Source organism: Zingiber officinale, chromosome 3B (assembly GCF_018446385.1).
Source record: "Zingiber officinale cultivar Zhangliang chromosome 3B, Zo_v1.1, whole genome shotgun sequence".
In the NCBI taxonomy this organism is placed as follows: domain Eukaryota; kingdom Viridiplantae; phylum Streptophyta; class Magnoliopsida; order Zingiberales; family Zingiberaceae; genus Zingiber; species Zingiber officinale.
Window position 1 is genome coordinate 120,212,506 of NC_055991.1, and position 24,501 is coordinate 120,237,006.

Genomic DNA, 24,501 nt, shown 5'->3' on the forward strand with positions numbered 1-24,501 from the left:
AAGTATATAACTAATTTTTTTATATTATTAAACTGCGAATTTAGAATGATCTATATAAATTTATTAATTAGTGCAAAAACAGTTGCAATATATATTTTATTACTATTATTATTTGATAATTTAGATGCCTAAGCCCCCCCTCCCCCTCAATTTAATGGTGCATTGAGCTAATTATAATGTATAATTTCTTTTAAATAGTGTAGAAATAGGTCACAGTTATTTTTTTAACTAAATTAATAAAAAGACATGATAGGCTAAATTTAATATTGTTTAATATGTTTTACACAATGAACATAGATAATCCCTTATTTAATAGTAAACTTGATGGCAAATAAATTACATATTAAAATAAGTTAGAATGATCTATATAAATTTCTAAATGCTAAAACAGTTGTAATATATTCTAGATTATACCCTCTAAATGCTTCGACCAACATGCGATCTTCCAAATCTAATTACATGACAATTTAATTTTAAACAATAATTATTTATCAACTAATATTGATGCAGGTATAACCCATATTGGAGTCCTATATGAGCATTTAAATTTCAAACGGATATACCTTTTAACTTAGTACTCGGAATTAGGCTGTCTGGATATACCTTTTAACTTACTACTCGGAATTAGGCTGGCTGTCGTCACTTACATTTGTTACGGGTAAAACTATCACCGTCAAATTTTCAACCCCAAATTTCATATTTTTACTATTTTTGTAATTTTTATTTTTTTATTTAAGATAATTTTTATATTTCTAGTATTTTTTTAGAGAAGATTTGTCTTGATTAAGATCGTTAAGTTAATTATTTTTATTTTCGGATGAAAATATATTTTCCTTCTTTATAAGATTAGAATTAAGATCTTTTAATTATAATATTATTTGAATTTAGGTTGTGATCTATAGAATATATAAGAGTATATGATATTGAGATTAATCCTCGAATTTTAATAAAAGTTTATTCTCATCAATCTTTTCTTTTTTCATTAATAAGACAATTTAAATATTAATTATAATTTATATGGTCAATATATATAAATAACATATATAATTAAATGAATCACTTAATTAGTAAATCCTTTCAAAAACAACTTTCAAAAAAAAGGTAGAAATCTCACTTATAAGATCTACACTCAAAAACAAGATAATTGCAGTATCATCCTTCGTGCAGATTAAACGAGCATCGTCGCTACGCCAATGAGTAAAAGGGAAACGCCGGCCATCAAGTTGTCCCGCGCCATTCTCGGCGAAGCCAAGCCGTGATCGCGCCCAGTGTAAATCCACAAGATGAGTCGCTCGGTGGTGCTATATTTTTCACTGTTCAAGAGATTTAAAACTAAATGATTTCTTCGAATTTAGCTGAAATTAAATGAAAGTATTGCCATACCCTGAGGCGGCGGTGTGGCAGAACGTGACGGCGCCGCCTCCGGCGTCTCTGGGGGTGAACTCCAGGGGCGTGGTCGGAGGGTGCCAGGCTCCGCCGCCGGAGCACTCCACGGCGCCGGCCGACCCTCCGCAGTCCCCTGTCGCGCAAGCGAAGCGGCCGCCGGAGTCGACGCCGCAGAGCGTGCGACCCCACAGGCTGCCCGACCAGCCGAACGGCGCCTCCAGACGCCGCGACTCGCCAGCCTCCAGCACGAACCCCTTCGTCGGGATCGCGCCGGCGCTGGAGCTCGGCGCCGCCGCGGGCCACACCGTGTACGCGCAGTTATTGGTGAACGTGAACGTCATCGCCGAACAACCTGAAAAATAATTAATTAAAAAAATGATTTTCAGCGGGGAAATAATTAATTCCTCGAAAACAAATTAATGGTTTAAGAAATTAAATAATATACCTTGAAAGAAAAGGAAGAGAAAGAAAGCCAAAAGATTGAACAAAGCCATGGTTTAATTTGAAGCAAATTGAATTGACACAGTTGAAGGGAAACACAATGGCACAGATGAATTTATAGGAAGTAGAACATGAGAAATTGTGATTTTATTAAAAGATAGTTTTTTTTGGAATTTATATCTAAAAAAAGGTATGATGAGTTTATAATTGGCACATTATTATTTACGTTTCGGAATTTTGGAAAACTATCACAGATGAAGACAAATCATTTTTGAAAGGTAATTTTTTTTAAAAAAATATTTCTATAAAAAAAAAACTAGGGCGGGTTTATATTAGGCAGAATACTACTTTTTTCTTGGGATTTTGTTTAATTTTGTCCCCTCCCGTAATTTTGGCAGTGAATTTTGTATATACTTTATTATATAAATTCATATATTAATAGTGTAAGAGAAAAAATAGTTTTAAAATTTTGCTACTGCTTTTAAAATAAATAGATCAGATCACATGGTTCGAGCTTTCTTATTCCCTGTTTTTTTTTTTTCACAAACCTCTCAAAAACTGACCTCTAATACAGAGAGTTTTTTTATAAAGAAAAAGGAAATTAATATATTATTATTATTATTATTATTATGTTGGAGAAATCAATCTATCACGAGAGAGCTATTACATATTAACTGAATTTAAATATATCAAATTAAATTTAATTTATAAAAATTAACTAAATTTAAATATATCAAATTAAATCTAACTATCAAGATGACTTGATCAGATAATTTTAAGTTACCAAGAAAAATTAGTTTCTGGTAAACATTGAGCGCAGATTGGTCGAGTTGACAGCCGATCGCACTGTATAGCAGATCAGGTAGAGCAACCGAACGAGCGAACGATTGAACAGGCGTGCAATCGGCAAGTGAATGGACCGGTGGCTATGCTTTGAGGTTTCCTCAAGTAGTCTGTTTCCCATGATGCAACGGTGAACCGTAATCCCCACCAATATAACAGAAGAGAAGAGAACGTAGGTGTAGAGCTTTAAATATTTGTTGTTCCACTTAGATAAATTCGAACTCTGGATTTACATGTCCTTGGACATCACACATAAAAGAAGGTCTTTCCCCATATATTTATTCACATCATTAATATATATGAATCAAGATAAACCAATCAATATATCTTGAAACTTATAATACAAAGCTAAAGTCACATAACAAATTGTTTTAGATGAACAAGATGTTTATTTTATAGGAAACACACAAAATTCACTCATTAATTGTCAAATTAAGTTCGTTCAACAAAGCATGGCAAAGTTTACCGACTAAACTGTTTTTTCCTCTGATTCATTTAAACAGATGTCGACTTTCAGAATCGTCCCTATTAAAATTTAAATTTTTGACCCTCTTATTGATTATCTGACCGTTTTACTACCTCCATCCACCATGTTATTTATGATCAACTGTGCGTGGTAGTCATGATTCATTGCAGCACATTAACTGTACTTCCTCCTACACATGACGCTCGAGTAGAACGAATCAACGGCGACGCTCCATAGAATTTGAATTTGATAGATGAAGATAAAAGTTATCAATTAAAATGAGTAAACTTTGAAACGAGCTTAAAAATCTACCTGGACGATTGCAAAATGCTAGGAAGAAGACTAGAAGTGAGCAGCAAAATCTGCACCTTCACCAATTGGCCGGAGAGCGATCAGATGACCGGTCTGATCCTATCCCATTGATCATCCAGACAAATCGAAAAACGTCCATGAAGGCACCAAAGTTCTTAAATTTACCGTTTTACAATACACAGCAATTAGAATTCAAATCTTTGAAAGATTTTTAACCGGGGAAGGAGAGGCTCTTTAAAATATAGCTATTTTAATTCTATTTGAAAGAAAAAATATATAAAAAAGAACAATCTTTTGATTTTCTAAATAAAAAAAAGCTCCAACCAAATTGATATTTGATATCCTCAATTAAACAACCTATAAAGTGAAAACAACCGGAAATAACACAGGGGATGCAGGAGAGCGAAGGATAGCAACACTGATGATTTACTTGGATGATGGAATATCAAGTTCAACTATACATAATTTACGCTGCAATGCGCTCTAAGAGTTTTCTTTTCAATTTTTTTTTACTTTTACTGACCAATCAGAAGACAGTGTGGTCGCCAAGTAGAGAACAAGCTCTCCTTGTCGATGTTTCCTTCTCTCCGTGCCTCTCCCATGTCTACAACTTCTTGAGGCAATCTGGTGTTTCGTGTGTGGAGGAAGGGCATTGAAGAAGAGAGAAACCAAAAAAACTGAGAAATTTGATGAAGAGTTCACCGTGAAGAAAGATCCTAACTTTGAGGAGAAGAGGGAAAAAAAAACTCTGAAACAGAACGAGAATTAATAGTGATGAGGAGGGGGAGGTGATGTGTAATGGACTCCAACGTCGCCTGGGAAAGGATCTTCATATGGGAAGGGCGCAGGCGATGGGGGCTCGATGCATGGAGGTGGTGGTGGCTCAATGCAAGGAGGTGGTGGCGGCTCAACGCAAGGAGGTGGTGGCGGAGGTGGAGGCTCGATGCATGGAGGCGGTGGAGGGGGCGAGGGCGGTGGAGGTGGGGGCGAGGGCAGCGGAGGAGGTGGGGAGTACAATGGGGGTGGTGGAGGTGGGGAGTACAATGGCGGTAGCGGAGGCGGAAAAGGTGGAGGCGGTGAGGAAAGCGGTGGGGGAGGTGGAAAATAGACTGGAGGTGGTGGAGGAGAAAGGTGAGGGCTCGGTAGAGGTGGGGGTGGAGAATACACCGGTGGCGGAGGAGAGCCGAGAGGAGGTAGCGGAGGAGGCGGACAGTAGACAGGAGGCGATGGAGGTCGGGGGCAGTAGACGGGTGTAGATGGGGAACTTGAGCAGTAGACTGGCAGCGGCGGCGGCGGCGGTGGAGATCGAACGCAGTATGAGGGCGGCGATGGAGAAGGGGGAGGCGGCGATTGGAGTAGAGGGGAGGGAGGTGGTGGTGATGGTTGAGGCGGAGAAGGCGGAGGAGGTGATGGCGGAGGAGGTGATGGTGGAGGAGGTGATGGCGGCGGCGGAGAAGGAGGAGGTGGTGATGGTGGTGGGGGAGAGGGTGGAGGAGGAGATGGTGGCGGTGGAGAAGGTGGAGGAGGAGATGGCGGCGGCGGAGAGGGTGGAGGAGGAGATGGTGGCGGCGGAGAATGAGGAGGAGGAGGTGACGGCGGCGGGGGCGGTGGCACAAAAGGTTTGCAGCCAAAAGAAGAGCAATCAACGGAAGGACGAGACAAGAATGATTGGCATTGTCGCACCGTTCTCTGCTTCGGTCGTTCGGGGAGACAATTCTGCCGATCATCGTAGAGCTTCAATTCGAAGCATTGCGGAGACTCCCCGGTGAAGAAATTGTAAGAGTACGTAAAGTTCTTGAGATGCGGCAGGCTGCAGATCGAAGGAGGAATCGAGCCCGAGAATAGATTATGCGCAACGTCGAGTTGCTCGAGGCTATGCATCCTGCCAATGGACTCAGGGAGTGGTCCGACGAGCTTGTTGTAGCTGATGTCGAGAACAGTGAGACTCTTGAGCAGCTGAATCTCTGACGGGAAGCAGGAGTCGAGGCCATTATCCATTAGGATGATCTCGTTGAGGGTCTGCGACATGTTACCGAGGCTCGCCGGAAGACACCCATGGAAGCGATTCTTAGCGAGTACAATGACGGAGACGGGGGAGTTGCCGATGTTGTCTGGGATCTTAAACGCAAACCGGTTGTGGTTGATGAAGATGGCGTCAAAGTCGCGGTCGAAGAGTTCCGGTGGCACGGAGCCTTCGAACTCGTTGAATCGGAGGTCGAGGAAGCGGAGGGAGGGGATGCGGAGGACGACGTCAGGAAAACGTCCGGCAAAACGGTTGTTGCTGACGTCGAGCTCGTGGAGGAGGGTGAGACGGCGTAGAGAACGGGGGAGGGTGCCACAGAATCGGTTGGAGTTGATGTGAATTAGGGCGACGTCGTAGAGGAGGCCGATCTGGGAGGGGAGGTACCCGGCGAGGTCTCCATGATTCAGATCGACGCCAGCGACGACAGTGAGGCTGGGGTCGGACGGTAGGGAGGCGCAGAAGACGCCGGTGTAGTCGCAAACATTGGGGCCGACCCAGTTGCTGGTGAGATTCAAAGGATCGGAGATGATGGCGAGTTTCCAAGCCTGGAGGGCAATGTAGGCGTCTCGGAGGTGGGGATTCAGAAAGTCGGAGGAACTATTTCCTACTTGGTCTTGGAGGATCCGCCGGAGCCGCCGTTCGTGCCCATGGCCGCCGGAGCAGGAGGCGGCGAGGGGGAAGACAAGGAGAACAAGCAGAAGAAGGAGAGGGAGGCCGTGATCTTCCCGATCAAGTGACCTCCTCATATCATCCTCCTCCTCCTCTGGCGATCTCCTCCTCCTTGCTACTTGTTACAGATCGATCGAGCGAACACCGAGGAGCGGCCGCCTGCTTCGAGGTTTTTGTTCTTCTCGAACAAGCTTGGGAAGAGCAGGGTACAGGGCTGAAATACATGAATATTTATAATAAATAGATGCCCATTTGGCATTTGGGAATGTGAAAATTACACTTCGCCCCTTTGCATTTCTTAAATATATTTTCTTTTACCCCATACACTTAACTCACAGTTAAGAGATAATTTTGATAAATTTAAGGGGCAATTTGGGTCTTTACACCGACGGCTGATTCGTCGAAGCGCGATTCATGGCCAAAGCGGCGACGTGGATCGCTGGGGGAAGAACGAGGAGGCTTGAACTTTGAATCGAGGGTCTGATTTTTTTTAAAAAAAAGTATTCAAAATAAATATATAAATGAATTAATTAATCGAATAATAATTGCCTTGTTGATCACAAGTTGGTGACGGGATTGCACGTCGTAAAAGAGTGGAGGCGCAATTGTTCAGATCCGACTTTTTCAGCCTTAGAAACCGGAGCCCTATCCGCCTGAAACGGGCCCTTAAATATGAGCCCGCACCGTTTTGAGTCTCGACCCGGTAGCGTAACGGGCTGCACGATCCGATTTCGCGCCGAGCTGTCAAAGTCATAAATGGAGCCAAATCGAGGCCGGCCGGATAAGGATCAGACCGTGGCACCGTGCCGACGAGGACGGTCCCACGCCGCTAAAAATATCTCCTTCTATTTCGAAATTTGAAATCAATCCCGTCACGTCATACGTGTTGACCCCATCCTCGTCGCCCAGCTGCAAAATCAAAGCTTTATCTGTTACCAGCTCTTCCGTGACGCAACTCCCATTCCACATATACCTTCATTAATTACCACTGTTTTCGCTTAATTCCAAATTTGCTCTGCTTTTGGCGAAGGCGAGACGGCGAATGTGGAATGGACCGAGGGCGCGATGGTAATTTCATTAGAGGCCTCTCGGTTGCTATAAAAGACCTTCGTCGAACTATCTCGAACAGCTGGATCAACGAGTTCTGCTGTCCCTTCGCGTCCCGTTACCGGAGAAGCCAAGGCGAATCCGAAAGCTGATCTCGATCGCGATCTCCGTCCCTGGGTTTTGCAGTCCGATCTCGTCGATCGTCGAAGAAGTTCGTCCGGTCTCGCAGATTTTCTGCCACTTTCCCTTTTGTTTTCTCGCTCGATTGATTCTCTTTTGTTCCTGTAGTTTATCTGTTGGAGTCGTTTTGGTAGATTATCCGCTGCAGTCGCCTGTCTTATTGCTTCTGTTTAGTGGTTTTGTTAGTCTAGGGTTGCTCAATTTCATGTGTTGCTTTCCCTTTGGTGGAAAGAGATGTTTTGTTCTGTGATGAGCGATTGGCGGTGGTTTTTTGGACGATCACAGCGTAGATCAAATGGTCGTAGCCATTTGGTGTAGGTTGCGATTATATTGGAGAATCTAATGATGGCAATTTTTGTTTGGTTGTCTTGTTCATACTAAATCATGCCTCTGTTCGTAGTTGTCATTTCTGCCTTTATTCCAGTAGTTATTTGATTGTTTACCGAAATGCCTGGTTTAGTGAAAGGATATAGCTAGGAAATTTTAGCAGTCCGTGGGTGGATTATTTAGATTAATTGTTTTCTGGTTCATAAAACTCTGCTATCTCGCACTTCATTCCTTTTCTCTCTCTCTCTCTCTCTCTCCCAATTTCTTCTTTAAATGCATTTGCTATTATTACTATCCTTTTTCTTCGTCCTCGATTAATACATCTACTATCTGTATTTTCGTTAATCTTACGATTATCTCTTTAGAGTAAGCAAGAATTTCTGTTTCACAATTACAAGCCACTTAAGAATGAGGATAGTAGCATCGATATAGGTCTACATATTATTTAACACTGAAGTAAGATTGCGTAATTGGTCTCAATCGTGTGATGTGCAATGGGAAAGTAGGTGAGCTCACCTGCCCCTTGTGTAGGGAATACACAAAGTCAAAAATCATGTTCCTGTGCCTTGGTTATCCTAAATCATATGTTAATTATGTGGTGGGTATTGCCTATTCGAACCACATTTGGAGAATATGATTGAAAATTTCCTCACACTGTTGTTTTTTTCCCATTGATTTTATCCTTTGGAGGGACTAACAAGTCTTTCATCCACATGGTGATGGATTTTGTTGATTACCTGATGTGCATCTCTTCTGGCTGGTGAAACGAACCAAGTTCAGTAAGCTTCATGCAGGTTTATCCATTGAAACTGTCAGTGACCAGGATATACATGAGTATTGTGCTCAATTAGATATGATTAGGTAGATGTTCGTGGTCAACTATCTGCAAATGGGTAGTTGGCACAGGTAAGAGAGTAGAGAAGAGCATCCTGAAGTTGTGTGGAAAAATTATTAACAAGAAACAACAATGGTTGGACAAAGATCAACCTATATATGTTGGATTTTCAGAAATCAGAGAAACACTGTTGATGCAGCTCGATGCACGTCAAGGTAGGCTCACTCAAGTATTCCTCCTACCTTGTCGAAATTGTCAAAAAATCTACATATCTGGACCTTTTGTTTGCTAGACCTTTTTTGCTTCCACTTTCATTTGATGGCTTCTATCATGTATTATTCTTACCAGAAACAGAGGGAGGTTATCTTGCTGGTCTGCATTTTGTTCGATTTGGTTATTACACTACTTCGAATACAAAGGATTAGTTTGTGTCACCTTTCCAAGCTGGAGTAAGAATAATTTGCTGCAGTATATGCACTAATATATGGAGTTCTAAATCATGTCCTGATACTCTTGGACTTATGCTGATTGGAGCTGTTCAACATAATTCTATGATAGATGATATGAAACAGTGTACAGCTATGTGGAAGATACCTTCAGTCTTGCACAATTGTCCTGGTTTCATGGGCTACCAACTACTCGCTATGGGTGAAAATGGTTTGCTAAACATTCTTGTATTTGCAGGTGCATCAGCTCTGGTAGCAAATCTTCTATATATGGGGGATTTAGCTGACCTTTGTGGATCTTCCATCTTGGAGCCAAAAACGTCAGTATACCGAGATAATGGGAGTGAGAATTTGATTGAATGCCCAATCTCAGCTGATAAAAGCTGTTATAGAGCTGAAGAAAGATTAGTTGCTTCTGACCTTTCTGCCAAGGATAGACTTGACAATAGTCTTATGATGTATGGGTATGTTCTTTTTCTCCAAATGACTTTTGTCTTTTGGAAATGTTTAAGTTTCAACAATTTCATAGGTGTTTAAATATTACTGATCACTTATGTATTCTTGTACCTTTTGAATCATTTGCAGATGCCCACATTATCGACGAAGATGTCGTATTCGCGCACCATGTTGTAATAAGATTTTTGATTGCCGACATTGCCACAATGAGGCAATGGTCAGTGTTCTCATTTACCTTCAATTTTGAGCATCTTTTTATCTGGCCTGATATGTTTCTAACTAAATAAATCTCCTTTTAAAACTCTCTTTCATTTGCTTTCTAACAATTTAACTTCATAGAAATGGCATATTTTCCTTGTTATCACTTGTATGATCACTTTTGAGTTTAATATTGTTCCTATCTGAACTGATGACTTTCATACTAGATGCAAACTCTTACTCTTGTTTTTCTTTTAACTTTTTAACAGTTTGATTTGCTAGGTAAGAAATGACATTTTGTAGCTTTTCCCCTTCTAATTATGTTTATTTATTTACATCTTATTTAAATAAAGTTCTTCCATATGCAATATAAGCTGAAACTATACTGATTTTCTGATTTGAGTTTGCAGAATTCAATAGATGTTGAAAGAAGATTTAGACACGACCTTCCACGTCAAGAAGTTAAAGAAGTAATTGTTTTTTTTTTTGGTTAAAATGAAAAACTCATCTCTTATAAATGATGAGCTTTCTCACTTGGCTTATGTTTTCATTTCAGGTTATATGTTCACTGTGTGGCACTGAACAAGAGGCAAGTATTTATTTCTAGCTCATTATTTTCAAAGTGATAGAGTAACACATATAGTTGTTCAATTAATAAATGGTTGTTTATATGCTCAGCAATGATCATCAACTACTGCACATTGCCTAAAGATCTTTAACACCTATCTTGAATCTCTTCTTCCTTTGACAATCACTAAGCGCTCTGCATATTTTAGTCACTTCGATGAGTATTTGCTTTAAATATTCTGAGAACACACTGGCTATCCAATTTTACTATTGTGAAGTTGCATGCCCTAGTCTTTTTGCAATTTTGTGATTAAACATGACTTCACTGATTATTACACTTTTCTCATTTTACTTATTACAGGTTCAACAAGTTTGCATTAGTTGTGGCGTTTGTATGGGTAAATACTTCTGTGGAATTTGCAAGCTGTTCGATGATGATGTAAGTGAACCAATTATTTGGGAAATCGTGTTATGTTCTAGTCTAACAAGGAAAGGTTATTTTAACACGTTCATTTTTTATGTTTCTTCAGATCTCAAAGCAACAATACCACTGTGGTGGTTGTGGAATTTGCAGGTTTTTGTTAAAAAACCTTATTGATGTCCTTTAGATTCAAGAACACTTATCTTGCTTTGACTAACCTATCCCTTGGCATGTCAGGATTGGTGGACGGGAGAATTTTTTCCATTGTTATAAATGTGGTAAGTTACCATCTTCACTATATCGCTTTGGTGTTTATCTGTTGTCTGTCTCTGTTAATCTGTCAAAATATTCCAGTGTGGGTCTAAATTAATGGTGTTGCTCATACCTTAAGGATTGGCTAATGGATTGAGTGAACTTGATGGAAATTGAAAGTTTTTGTATGTCAGCTGTAATAGGAGATACATGCTGTGTTTATGTGTGCATTTGAATGTCTGTCAGCTGAGTGGGTTTCCTGATTACATTTAGATTCTTCTGTCAATGCTCATAATTCATAGTCAGTAGGCTGATTGAGTAAATTCTTTTGTTGTTACTCATCTATTTTTTCCTTTTCCCTTCATTGTTTTGGCTTTACTATCACTTTTGCCTTGTTCTAGTTGTTATTCTTGCTACTGGCAGGTCTCAAACTCTCTTTTGCTTCAATTCAATATTTTTGTTATCTTGATCTTTCTAAATAGTTTCTAGATAATTCTAACTTGCTTCGTGTTATGGCTTCTGGCTTCTTGTTTTTACCTACTTAGTTCAGCATGTTGTCAGAAACTTTAATACTTGCTTGTCAGTATATTGCTTTAAGTTGACAGCGGTTATGCGAATCAGTGTAGTCTAATTGGAGATTCATAATTAAATAGCTGTTATGATGCCATTGTTTTCTTCAACTTGCTTTGGTATTTTTTTCTTTTCACTCATCATTACACCCGTCTTGATGCAGTGTTTTTTTTTCTCGACTAGGTTGCTGCTACTCAATTGTGTTAAAGAATAGTCATCCATGTGTGGAAGGAGCAATGCATCATGATTGCCCTGTATGTTTTGAGGTGAGATTGCTTGTCTTCTTATATCACTTTGTCAATTTTGAAGAGAAAAGCTTAAATTTTTACTGAAAATTTAAGTTTTTCATCCTCAACTGGAATTACTTGCAGTATTTGTTCGAGTCTAGAAATGATGTGAGTGTTCTGATGTGTGGTCACACTATCCATGTACAATGTTTGAAGGAAATGCAGCAACATTTACAGTAAGTTCAGCTTGCTACGTTTTCTGCCATCTTTATTGTGACGATTCTTAAGTTACTCTGTTTGCCTGATTGAAATCTCCTCGTGAAGGTATGCATGTCCTCTCTGCTCCAAGTCTGTATGCGACATGTCAAAAGTGTGGGAAATTGTGGACAGGGAGATAGCAGCCACTCCGATGCCTGCAATCTACCATGATAAGAAGGTTCGCTTTCCTTTATGTCTGTATTGTGCTTACTTGTGTCATGTATCCATGGGGTAACAGAAAGGTCTACATGTGGTTGTTAATTCGCTATAATCTTTGTGATCTGGTAATGTTATTACACTGCAGCAAGACTAAGTATGGGGCAGTGGCTGTGGACAAAGTCCAGTGAATTTTGCTACCCATACACAAACCGGCTTCCTACATTAAAGCACATACCTAACTACTGTGTAATTCAAATCTATTTCATACTCGTTGAGTATATAACCATTCACCAGAACAATATGCTCCATTGCCACAGTAGATAATATTCAATTCAATTCAATTTCTAGAATTTGCTACACTAATTCCTTTTTTGGTTAAGTTTCATTCACCTCTATGAGCTCTTTCCTAATGCTGTTTACTTAGACCCAGGGGAGAAGCCAAAAAAAAAAGAATTGACTAATAATTCTTCTATGTTTACTTGGTGGAAAAGAGGGGCGAAGGAACTCCAGCTAAAGATGCTTTATAAATGAAGAACATAGTAGCCCTGATTGAATTGTCTTTTTTCGGTTTAGTTTTCATGATTCTTCCAGAACATAGTAGCCCTTGATTGTTTTTCTTTTTTTAATGAAGATTTATTGTCTATTTGACAATAATAACTCGGTTCATTCAATTACAACTGCAGGTTCGCATCTTGTGCAATGACTGTGGAGCGGCCTCAGCGGTTCAGTATCATGTAGTAGGACAAAAATGCCTCAAGTGCAAATCTTACAACACTCGTCAAACTTAAAAAATTGATCTAAGAAAACATCTGTGCTGCCTTTATCTCAAGCGCAAAATCCTCAAGTCTTTGGTGATCTTCTTAATAGCTTCGTCGTTGTTCGTTTCAACTTTGTTTCATGCTCATTGATGTCCTAGTTCGATTGTATTAGCAGTTCATTTCTTGCAAGCTTCGCTTCGTTATCTCAGCTAAAGCTTCTTTGTTGAATTTATGGAGAATTGTTCTGGGACTGCAGCTTGCTTTACTATCGTACCTACATAATCTGGAACGGGAGAGCTATTCACTCAAATTGACAACCTGAAACAAGTATTTTATTTGAAGTAGTGTTAGCTTGAGAATTTTAGGTACGACGTTGACGATTTTTCAGTCTTGCAAGAGCCCAGCATCCTGACTACAGTTATGTGTTCCTCAAAATGATAATTTATGTAGCTCAACTTCTCCTAAGGCCAAATGTCCAAATGCTGAGCTCAATCTCTTTCCTTATGGGCCCGACCCAACCGAGTCACTCATGGAATCGTACATTATTACGGAGGATCACCATATTTTCCATATCTTTGGAGCAGTTAAGGTTCCGGTCCTCCTAACAATTCTCCCAGAAGGGTCTTGTTTATCAGACTTGAGAGCGAGTTGGATGTGGGGCAAAAACTGATAATGAGAGACCTCAAGTTCTTCCTGCCCTCGGCCTACTTGAGGTGCCCGATACCTGGTTTGTAACAACATCCAAAAAAAAAAAAAAAAAAAAAAAGAAAGATAAATTCAATTAGTCACATTGAGTAGTCCTATGATGATCAGTTTGGTCCTATGAAATTTTTTCATAAATCAGGAAGCGTTTGCGGTAGGCGACCAAGAAGCCTAGCATTCGTTCGTTGCGCGGCTCATTAGATCAAGGGCAGGGAGCCAAAGAAATCAAAATGATTCCTCTATCATTTTTTTTCCTTTCAATGAATAAATCAAAATGATTCCTCTATCATTTTTTTTCCATTCAAACAAATTCATTGTTATGAATTTCATCTGGAAGCGATGAGAGATAGTTCTAAGCTAGTTTGGAGGTTGACTGAAAGAAGACTTCAAGCTGATAATGCCTGCAAGCATAAGTAGGAGGAGGAAAAAGATCGTTAATAAGCAGGTCAAGAGGTTTCTGATACGGCTACTCCAATGGTCAAGTCAATATCCTGGGTGGAAGAAGAATAATGGAATGGAAAGTGAGTTCCTGGACTAACATACATGCACCAACGAAGAAGAACCTCCTTTTATAATGTCTTTTAATCCCCATGATAGTCAATGAGGCTAATTAGGTTTATCATTTTTTTTTTCTTAATCCCCATGTTCCTTGGTGGCAGGTGAGAAAATTTCATGGGGTCGGGCAGGTCATCCTAGGGCTAGCTAAGTTTATCAATTTTTTTCTTAATCCTCATGTTAATGAGAAATCACGTTACTATAAGACATCACATCTGATCGCTATGCTTCTAGCAGTCCCATCGTAGGTTTGAGAGGAGTATCTCGTATTTACTCATAGATATGGTTTCCATGAATCTTTGACAAACTCATGTGAAGTATTAATGACTAAGTGAGTCCATGGGCTAGAAAGCCTGGTCGTTTGTCCAACTAGTAGCGAGCTGGGCCAAGTGTAAGGATCCCAGTTTCCTATTAGGGGTGACTAAATCCGCAAGTAGTTGAGCGGAGAGTTGGATCCTAATGGCATCCGAGCGGGGAGTTGGGCTTTTGTGATGTCTGATCGGCATAAACCGATTAGAGGGTGATGGGGAGCAGAATCCTGTAAGTAGCTGAGTGGGGAGCTAAGCTCCAATGCCATCTGAGTAGGGAGTTAAGCCCTTGGGATGTTTGATCGACATTAGTCAATCGGGGTGTGGTGGGAAGCAGAGCCCTGTAAGTGGCTAAGTGGGGAGTTAGACCCCGATGACATCCGAGTGGTGAGTTGGACCCAACCCTCAGAATGTCCGATTGGCATAAGCCGCTCAGCATAAGAAGAGTTCACCAGTTAGATTACTCAGGTTGACCTATCTTAGACTTTGACGACACCTATCCTGGCATGTTGACGTTCAAACCCCACCTGGGGGCTTTTCACTATTCGTCATATCATAAGACTGTCATTAAGTCTAGTCGAAGGAGGTCTGAGACTAACTAATTAGACCTCCACAGGTTTTAATTTTTTGATTGGCTCACTTGCCTAGGCTGACGTCACTCTGTTAAGTTTACTGTTGGTATTATCCACTTTGAAAAGAGATACATCAAGTGTTATAAATGTACAGTAATGTGCGGTGATACGCGTGATGATATATCATGATGATAATTTACTTGTTATATACATCATAAATCCTCTCTTCTATTATGCCGCCTCGTGGTTCACCCATGCCCCTAATGATTTTTTCGAGGTGGCAGTTGATAGTCATGCTTTTGGTTGTTCGGCTTCCTGATCGGATGACTATGGTAATTAGCTTATCTTTTGTCCTTGAGATCGAACGGATGTATTTCAAAGTCCTTAAGGTTTATAAGCACCGCTAGTCCAAGTGAATTGCTCATGCATTCTTCTTCTTCTCCAATGCTCATCGTTCACTGTTTTCAATGATTTATTCTTAACTTTCCTTTGACTTTTCTCCAATAAGTTTTTCCACCACACTATGTAACTTTCCCTTCTCATTCAAACCATGGTCCTTGAGATCCTTATGCATGTCCCCACCCTGTGGTATACCTTCATGCTCTCCGACCTTAATGGTGGAGATGTGAATCAGATTAAGCTCACGTTCAAGAACTCGGAGGGCCGTCACATAATCATCCCCAATACCCTTGATCGACCCCATCTTCCTTCTTCTAGTTACATTACTTTTTTTAGAGATCAGTTTCTGGGGGTCTGCGATTCCCCATCCCTAGTTTCTTCGATGAGATATCTCAATACTTCCACCTCCCTCTCCAACAAATAGCCCCAAATTCTATCTGATTGCTATATGGGGTAGTCATCCTTTTCCTCTCGTACCGCATCCCCCTGACCCCTGTATTTTTCATTCTTTTTATTATCCTAAAAAATCAGAGGTTGTGGTTTTTATTTTTCAAGCTCGATCAAAGGCTGTTTTTTCGACAAAATGACTCCTTCCAACAAGGGATGGAAATCTCATTATTTTTTCATCCAACTAGACTTGCAAGTATCTTGGCTGACCAGTTGGCAAATGGATCTGCCATCTATCCATGAGTTGGGCGATTAACATTGGGAGTTCACTTTTGTTTCAGCGACAGAGACCTTAGTTGGCTTGAAGTTCAACATACACAAGTTGTTCCAAGAGGGTCTCTTGTACATTTTTTGCCGAGTCCGATCGAAGCTGGGTTGCCCTTCACTTTTGGTAATGATGTAGCTTTACTCTTATATTATAACTAACTATGGTTGTCTCTTTCTTTTGTAGCTAGGACAATATGAAAGGCCTCAGTGGATGAATCCTTGAGGCTCAAGGAAGATGAGCTAAATAGGCATGGAGAGGTCGTGCTAAGTGAACATGAGAATCAACCAAACGACTCTACCAATGAAGCAGCTACCAGTAGAGCGGTGGGTAGCGATGCCATGATCAATAAAGGGCAAATGTTGCCACCCCAACCTTCTATGGTGCTCGTGCAAGTGTTTTCAACATATGTAAAGTCTGAAGAGCCGCTAAGGATCCTTCGCAGGAGATGCCGACCGACAACTCCCTCCACTCGGGCTCCCTTGAATATTCCCTTGATGCGCCCTCCATCCCTTCTTGGAGAAGCTTCAACATCGGCCCTGGAGGAGTAGCCAACTTCCGATCGAACCATCTTTGCCCTCATAGCCGACTTGTCCCATTTTTGGCCAACCACTTTCCACATTTCCACCTCTCTCAACCGACCCCATTCTGAGAGCTTCTATATCCAGATCCAATTCATCTCATGGGATGGACACCTCAACTAAAATAAGTGTGACGTTTGGAGTACCATCCCAAAAGAGGTCGATTATGTCCCATTCAAATCCGTTGATGCTCCAACACATTATAACGCTGAGAGGCAAACTTGCCAAGGCCTAGGAGGACGGCATGGGGCAACACAACAACCAGTCGCCGAGCAGTTTGGCAGGATTATGGGTACCAGGATCTAAAGAAACTAGTAGAGGAGCTAGAATCCACTCAAGCTCCTCCTAATCAAGCCCTGAATGAAACTCATGTGGAGGTGGTTAATTTACGGGTGGAAGTTGTTGTAGGATCGAAAAGAATTTAAATATCTCCACAATGGTATGATATTATCCACTTTGGGCCTAAGCCCTCATGGTTTTGCTCTTAGGCTCTATCCAAAAGGCCTCATACCAATAGAGATATTTTTTCTTATAAATTCATGATATTTCTCATGTATTTTCAATGTGAGACTATGTTTATAATTTTGCAACCCCAACAATCCCCCCTCAAACAAAAGACCACAGGATCCCTCTCAAACATCGGATCATTCTTGACCTACTCAGGGTCTCCCCTCAAGTATCGGGTCACTCTTGACCTGCTCAATGCCTCCCCTACTTCGTTCAAGATTTCACCCATATGGTTTGATCTTGGATCATGACTCTGGCTTGTGCTTCTTCCGATGGTTAGTCTGATGAATAACAATCTCGCTCTGATACCAATTGTAGGATGTAAAAGAATTTAGATATCTTCATAATAGTATGATATTATCCACTTTGGGTCTAAGCCCTCATGGTTTTACTCTTAGGCTCTACCCAAAAGGCCTTATACCAATGGAGATATTTTTTTCTTATAAACTTGTGATCTTTCCCATGTGTTTTTAATGTAGGACTATGTTTGTAACTGTTAGGACCCTCAGAGGCCAGCTAGAGGGGGTGAATAGCCCCTGCGCAAATCAAGCAAAACAAACCTTCCTCGGACTTATAACTTAATTAACTAAACACTTGCATAAACAAAATACGAGATAAACTAAAAAGACGAGACTCACAAATTTGCTTGGTTACAATCGGGGAGGTTGTTAATCTAAGTTAAAGCGTACTAAAATTCTCCTTCAGGCGGAGAAACCTCTTTATAGCAATGGAAGCGCAGAAATAGAAAGCTAAAATAGAACAGTGGATGTGTACAAGTGTTGTTTTACAATTTCTTGTTGTTCTTTAGCTTTGGGAACATGGTTGCTTATATAACCTTGTTCGGGCGCCTGGAAGGGTTCCAGGCGCCTACAGGGGGATAAAACTTTATCCCCTTCACAACTGATCGCGGTCAAACGTGATCCGGATAAAATCCTCTTCCGGGTGCCCGGACCAAGAAAGTCAACCAAGTTGACTTTTTCCAGTGCGACCCTTCCTCTTCGGTTTCACTCACCTCGGTCTAGGTCTTCTGCTCTGGTTCCTCTTGCTTGGGTGATCTCGGCCATCCGGAATAGGGCTCACCCAAACCCAACTTTCGATTTTCTCGAGCAAGCTTCCGCTCCTGGCTTCTCATGTCTCGGAAATGTCGCGCGCCTCCTTCTCGTCCGCCCGCATACTCTTCCACAGCACCTCGTCCCTCAGACTCACCGAGCCCATCGGCTCTCTCCCATGCGATCCTTCTCGCTAGCTGTGTCTTTTGCTCGACATCCTTTGCTCGTAAGTTCCTACACACTTAGACACAGGATTAAACACAACAGAACCTAACCTAACTTGTTTGATCACATCAAAACAACCTTAGGGTACTAACAATCTCCCCCTTTTTGATATGAGCAACCCAAGCTAAGTTAGGCTAAACTAACATAAAGTAAAAAAAATAAATTTGTAATTTAAAGTGCAAAAATTTAAACATTTTAAACTACCTCCCCTTAGATTTAATCTTACATTCTCCCCCTTTAATCACATAAGAAATGGGATACCAAAAGAAATCTAAGGGTAATTTTTTTTTAAACTATGATTTTCTAACAATTTTTTAAAAAAACTTATCAAGTTTTTTGAAAACTTTGAAAATAATTTGATAGCACTTAAGAAAAATTGCAATAATTTTAAAAAATTTTAATTTTTGCAAAAAAAATTCAAAGTAAAAAAAATATTTGAGTAACTATTTTAAAGCATTAATTATAATTAAATGCTTTGTCAGTTAGTCAAATAAACATTTTATTTCATTAATTGGCTTTCAGGTTGTGGTGAGATATTAGGCCTTCTTGGTTATTGAAGTAACAACCACTTTCTAAACAAAACCTCTTAAGGAAATCAAATATTTAATCTACTCTCTGAAAGCCCTAAGTCCAATTAAACTTTTAATTTATATAAGTTTTTGGAACCCAATATAAGTTTCTTTCTACAATATTAATTAGAAATTTTGGGGGTACATAACTTTTGGAAAATTTTCTAATTTGACCCCTATGAAATCTAAGATACCAACTTAGTCTTTTAAAATTTTGAGTTTGAACAGTTAAACATGTATGATTTTTTAAGTTTTCTACTTGTGTCTTCAATTTATCATTTTCTAATTTTAATTTTTTAAAATCTTCTAATAAACAAGATTTGGCTAGAATTAATTTTAATTCTTTATTTTCTTTTTCTAGTTTACAACCGTCTTTAGATAATAACTTAATAAATTTAGATAACTTATCGGGAGGAAGAGATCATACCTAACTTACCTTGTCGATCTCGTTATCCGTAGCTCCCTCTGAATTGTTGTTTTCTTCTGATGTCGCTCCCCCTTTATCGATGCTCATTTCGAACGAACTTACTTCATTTTTGTCGTCTTGATGACTTGACATTAATGCAAACCCGGAGAAAGCCTTAATCTCTGATTCAGACGATGTTTCATCCCACATCACCTTTAGGTTTTTATGCTTGTTCGTTTGGACGGGCTTCTTGTTCTTACCCTTGTCCTTGTTCTTCAATTTAAGGCAGTTGTCTTTAACGTGCCCTCCTTCATTGCAGTGGTAGCATCTGATTGTTCTTTTCTTTGTACCCTACAGATGGTTAGTTTTTCTATATTTAAATTATTTTTAAAATTGTCTAACCATCATTATCATTTTGTTGTCATCGAGAGAAGATTCTGAATCTTGTTCATTCATCTTTGCCTTAAGGGCAATGTTATGCTTCAGCTCCTTCGTATCTGCATATCTCGTTTCATTGACTTCAAATACTGAAAATATTTCTTCTAAGGTAACAGATTCTAAATATTTAGATATATAGTAAGCATCTACTAATGATGCCCACTCGGTAGTTCTAGAAAATGCATTAAGTGCGTACCTTAGGGAATCCCGGTTGCTTACCTTTTCTCCGAGATTCGTGAGTTCGGTGATTAGTTTCTTCATTCTCGAATGAAGATGTGCAACGGTTTCTTCTGCTTCCAGTTTTATGTTGCTTAACTGATTCCTTAGCAGATTCCGTCTCGCGAGCTTGGCTTCTGACGTCCCTTCATGTAGCCCAAGAAACTTCTCCCAAAGCTCCTTTGCTGAGTCGTAGACGCCGATCCGATTGACTTCTTGTGGCGGTAGGACGCTCAGCAGATGGAATTTTACTTTGTCGTTTGCCACGAAGTCGGCCTACACCTTCGTCCACTGGTATTCTTCCTTACCTTCGGATGCTACAAAACTGAATTTCATTATTAAAAGAAATTCAAAATCAGTTTTAAAGATTATCTCCATTTTCTTTTTCCAGCTCGCGAGTTCCCCCTCTAATTTCGGTGGATAGATGCTTGGTCCGACCATCTCATGTGCTTCGTTCGATGATTAATCCTCCTGAAGTGTCCATGCTCTGATATCACTTGTTAGGGCCCTCGGAGGCCGACTAGAGGGATGAATAGCCCCTGCACAAATCAAGCAAAACAAACCTTCCTCAGACTTATAACTTAATTAAACTAAACACTTGCATAAACAAAATAAGAGATAAACTAAAAAGACGAGGCTCGCAGATTTACTTGGTTACAACTGGGGAGATTGTTAATCCAAGGAAGTTAAAGTGCAATAAAATTTTCTTTCAGATGGAGAAGACTCTTTACAACAATGGAAGCGTAGAAATAGAAAACTAAAATAGAACAATAGATGTGTACAAGTGTTGTTTCACAATTTCTTGTTGTTCTTTAGCTTTGGGAGTAGAGCCGCTTATATAGCCCTGCTCGGGGCACCTGGAAGGATTCTAGACATCTGGAGGGGGATAAAACTTTATCCCCTTCGTAACGGATCATGGTCAAATGCGATCCAGATAAAATCCTATTCCAGGAGCCCAGACCAAGAAACTCAACCAAGTTGACCTTTTCCAGTCCGGGCCTTTCGCTCCAGTTTTGCTCACCTCGGTCCGGATCTTCCACTCCGGTTCCTCTTGTTTGGGTGATCTCGGCCATCCGGAATAGAGCTCACCCGAATCCAACTTCCGGCTTTCTCGAGCAAACTTCCACTCTTGGCTTCTTGTCCCTCAGAAATGTTGCACGCCTCCTTCTTGTCCGCCCGCGTACTATTCCGTAGCACCTCGTCCCTCAGACGCACCGATCCCGTCGGCTCTCTCCTGTGCGGTACTTCTCGCTAGCTGCGTCTTTTACTCAACATCCTGTGCTCCTAAGTTCCTACACACTTAGACACAAGATTAAACACAACAGAACCTAACCTAACTTGTTTGATCACATCAAAATAATCTTGGAGTACCAATAGTAACCTTACAACCCCAACAATTGTGGCCCAGGCAGAGCTACTGCTGCAAGCAGAGATAGTCATTCTAGAGGAGAAAGAGATGATCACTACTCAATTAGCGGTTGTGAAAAAGCTCCAAGCTGCTCAATAAACTAATGAATCATGGCTTTAGTTTGAGAGCACAAGGAGGACGAGGACCATATCTGATTTGAACAAGAAAATTGATGAAGCTAAAGCCTTTCCCACCAAGTTGAAAGAGATTGTCACTACTCATGTGTTAGTGATTGCAAGGAAAACAACTGAACTGGTGGCCAAGGAGGTGTTGATCGAAAATTAGCAAAAACTTTGGAGGCCCAAAGGGGAGGCTGGGAAGGCCGAGATGGTAAGCTACAATGCTAGAGAAGCCAAGTGCCTTGAGGTCAAAAAGATATAGTACTTTCACTCTAACGAATTCAACGGGCTTCTAGGTAGGAGGACAATCAAAATGTTCTCCTTTGGTGCTGAGGGAGCCATCAAGCAGCTTCACAAGGCTAGGTACCTGATGGCAGAGCTCCCTGAGAGGTTCATAAGCCGCTAGAAGATCCTTGATGACCTCCAAGATGATGTCTTTCACGATTTTACTTAGATTTTGTGCTTGCAAACCCTTGTATTTTTTTGACAACTTTTGTACTTGGGTTTTTTTTAAATGGAAAATTAGAAAAACTTTTGATTCTAACTTTTTATTGCTAAGTTTAAAATTTCAAGTGTAAATTATTTCCACTGAGCGATCGGCAACGTGTGAGTGTCAAGCGAGTGGCTATGTGTAAGTACTGAGTGAGCGGTTGTAGTGATGCCGAGTGAGTGCTATGTCTATAACGAGTGGGCGGTTGTAGCAATTCTGAGCTAGCGGTAGTTTGTGTAAGTGTCAAGTGAATGGTTGTTTGTGTAAGTCATAAGCGAATGGTTGTTTGTGTAAGTGTCGAGCAAGCGGTTACTTGTGTAAGTGCCAATTGAATGGCTATTTGTGTAAGTGACGAGCAAGCGGCTGTAGTGATGTCGAGTGAGTGACTGTATCAATGATGAGTGGGTGACTGTAGTGATGTCGATTGAGTGGCTATAGCGATGTCGAGCGAGCAGCTACAACGATGTCGAGCAAGTGGTAGTGACGGCAGTGTTGAGTGAGCGGTTGTTTGTGTAAGGGACACGAAGATCTGGATTTTGCCAACTGAAAGTTCATTGGACACATGGAGACTGCACTTATAACTCTATCAAGAGATACGAGAGTCTGGATTTTGCCAACCAGAAGGTCATTAGGCACGTGGGGACTGTTGGTTAATCCTAGGAAAACGTACCGGTTCCACTGTACAAAATTTTTTGTACAAGTGTCGAATCTTTCCATAAATAACCTATTGTATTCTTTAGAAATTAAATCAGGAATTGCAGACGGAACTTAACATCATTGATTCCAAATTTAACTTATCTGTTCTTAATGGTTTAGATTTGAATCGCAAACGGAACTTAACACTATTGATTCAAATCTACCTAAATTATTAATTCCATAAATATTAATTTCCAAAATTGGCTTCCAGGACTGCATGGCGAAGCACATGGCCTTCTTGGATATGGGAGCAACCACCATCGCCTAGGCAAAGCCTTTTAAGGAAAGCTAATATTTATTTCCTTAAATAACTTTAGGTTAACCAAAAAGAACAATCGAATCACAAATTCGAAAAAGAAGAAAACACAAAACCGAAAAATAAATTCGATAAACTAGATCTAATTGCCTCTTGTATTTAGAATTCTTACAAAGAGAAAAACTAGCATGATGCGGAAAATAATTGCTAATTATACTTTCTCTTTGTATGCTAATGACCTCGAGATCTTCTGTCGTATTCCTCGCCTCGCCTTGGACGTCGTGTGGGCGACGATCCTCCAAGATGAACACCACCCAAAAGCTTCCTCCTTCTTCTAAAATTCGGCCACCACCACCACCAAGGAGAAGAGAGCAAAGGGAGAGGAAGAAGGGAGAGGGTCGGCCACCAAGAGATCACCCAAGCAAAAGAATAAGAGTTGTGTCTCATGAAACCCCCTCACCCCTTCTTTTATATTACTTGCCCAAGGAAAATAAGGAAAAACCTTTTACAAAAAATAAAATCATCCAAGAGTTTTTCCTTTTTCCATTTTATTTTTCCTTTTCTTTCCTCTTGATTGAATCAATCACCAATCAATGGTTATGATCAATCCTATTTGGTTTATGATTGAATTTGGTTTAATCCTATTGGGCGGCCCTTGCTTGGGCACCAAGCAAGGTGGCCGGCCACAATTAAAAGGAAAGGAAAAATAATTTTTTAAAAATTTTACAAGAAGAAATCCTCTTATAAAATTTACAATATCTCTTTCCTAAAGTATGAGTTAAAAAAGGAAAGTTTCTAAAAATTAAAACCATGTTTTAAAATTTAAAAACTTTCTTATAAAATTTTCTTTTTTAACATGGTGATAGAAAATTTAAATTTTAAAACTTCTTTTCTTTTTTTTTTCTTAAACCATAAGGATGGTTAAAAAAGGAAAGTTTTAAAATCTTTTAAACTCTCTATTTAAACATGTGGCATAATTCAAATAAGGAAAGTTTTAAAAATTAAAATCTCTCTTTTAAAACTTATAGTTTTCTACAAAGAGAAGATTTAAAAAAATTCAAAACAACCCTCCCTTTTTGAATTATTATGGCCGACCCCTACAAGCTTGGTCACCAAGCTATAGGGCCGGCCCCTTTCAAGAGGATGTGGCCGGCCATTGCTTGGTCACCAAGCAATGGTCCGGCCCCCTTCTTGGACACCAAGAAGAGCCTTACATTTGGATGGACTTGAGGCTATAATGAGGCTACGACAAGGACCTAGAGGAGAAATTGGTTTTGGCCTTCCGATGAGCTTGAGTATCCCGTGTTCGCCCCGAACACACAACTCAAGTTCATCGATAATAACTCATTTCACTAGAGAGTTATTACCGCACTACCGCACCAATCCCAAATTACATTATGGGCTCCTTCTTATCATGAGTGTGTTAGTTTCCCTGTGTTTAAGATTACGAAT

General features: G+C 40.2%; 2 protein-coding genes across 2 annotated transcripts; one reads left to right on the forward strand and one right to left on the reverse strand.

Moving 5' to 3' along the window:
* Window positions 1-3,856: 3,856 nt before the first annotated feature.
* On the reverse strand, window positions 3,857-6,347 carry LOC121967473 (leucine-rich repeat extensin-like protein 4). The gene has a single exon (XM_042517734.1). It carries the CDS (start codon window positions 6,215-6,217, stop codon window positions 4,214-4,216), a length of 2,004 nt encoding a protein of 667 aa, XP_042373668.1. The 5' UTR covers window positions 6,218-6,347; the 3' UTR covers window positions 3,857-4,213.
* An 899-nt stretch (window positions 6,348-7,246) lies between these two features.
* LOC121967474 (probable E3 ubiquitin-protein ligase RZFP34) lies at window positions 7,247-13,049 on the forward strand. The gene is made up of 12 exons (XM_042517735.1): window positions 7,247-8,744; window positions 8,878-9,439; window positions 9,561-9,648; window positions 10,040-10,099; window positions 10,186-10,218; window positions 10,558-10,635; window positions 10,727-10,770; window positions 10,855-10,895; window positions 11,623-11,705; window positions 11,811-11,902; window positions 11,991-12,102; window positions 12,767-13,049. Exons 2-12 carry the CDS (start codon window positions 9,051-9,053, stop codon window positions 12,869-12,871), a joined length of 1,125 nt encoding a protein of 374 aa, XP_042373669.1. The 5' UTR covers window positions 7,247-8,744; window positions 8,878-9,050; the 3' UTR covers window positions 12,872-13,049.
* The last annotated feature ends 11,452 nt before the right edge of the window (window positions 13,050-24,501 follow it).

Coding starts and splice junctions, on each gene's coding strand:
- LOC121967473 (XM_042517734.1), bottom strand. CDS start 6,217: ATGAGGAGGTCACTTGATCGGGAAGATCACGGCCTCCCTCTCCTTCTT.
- LOC121967474 (XM_042517735.1), top strand. CDS start 9,051: ATGCTGATTGGAGCTGTTCAACATAATTCTATGATAGATGATATGAAA. Junction 10,636..10,726: donor GCAAGCTGTTCGATGATGAT/GTAAGTGAACCA, acceptor ATGTTTCTTCAG/ATCTCAAAGCAACAATACCA. Junction 11,903..11,990: donor GAAATGCAGCAACATTTACA/GTAAGTTCAGCT, acceptor CTCCTCGTGAAG/GTATGCATGTCCTCTCTGCT.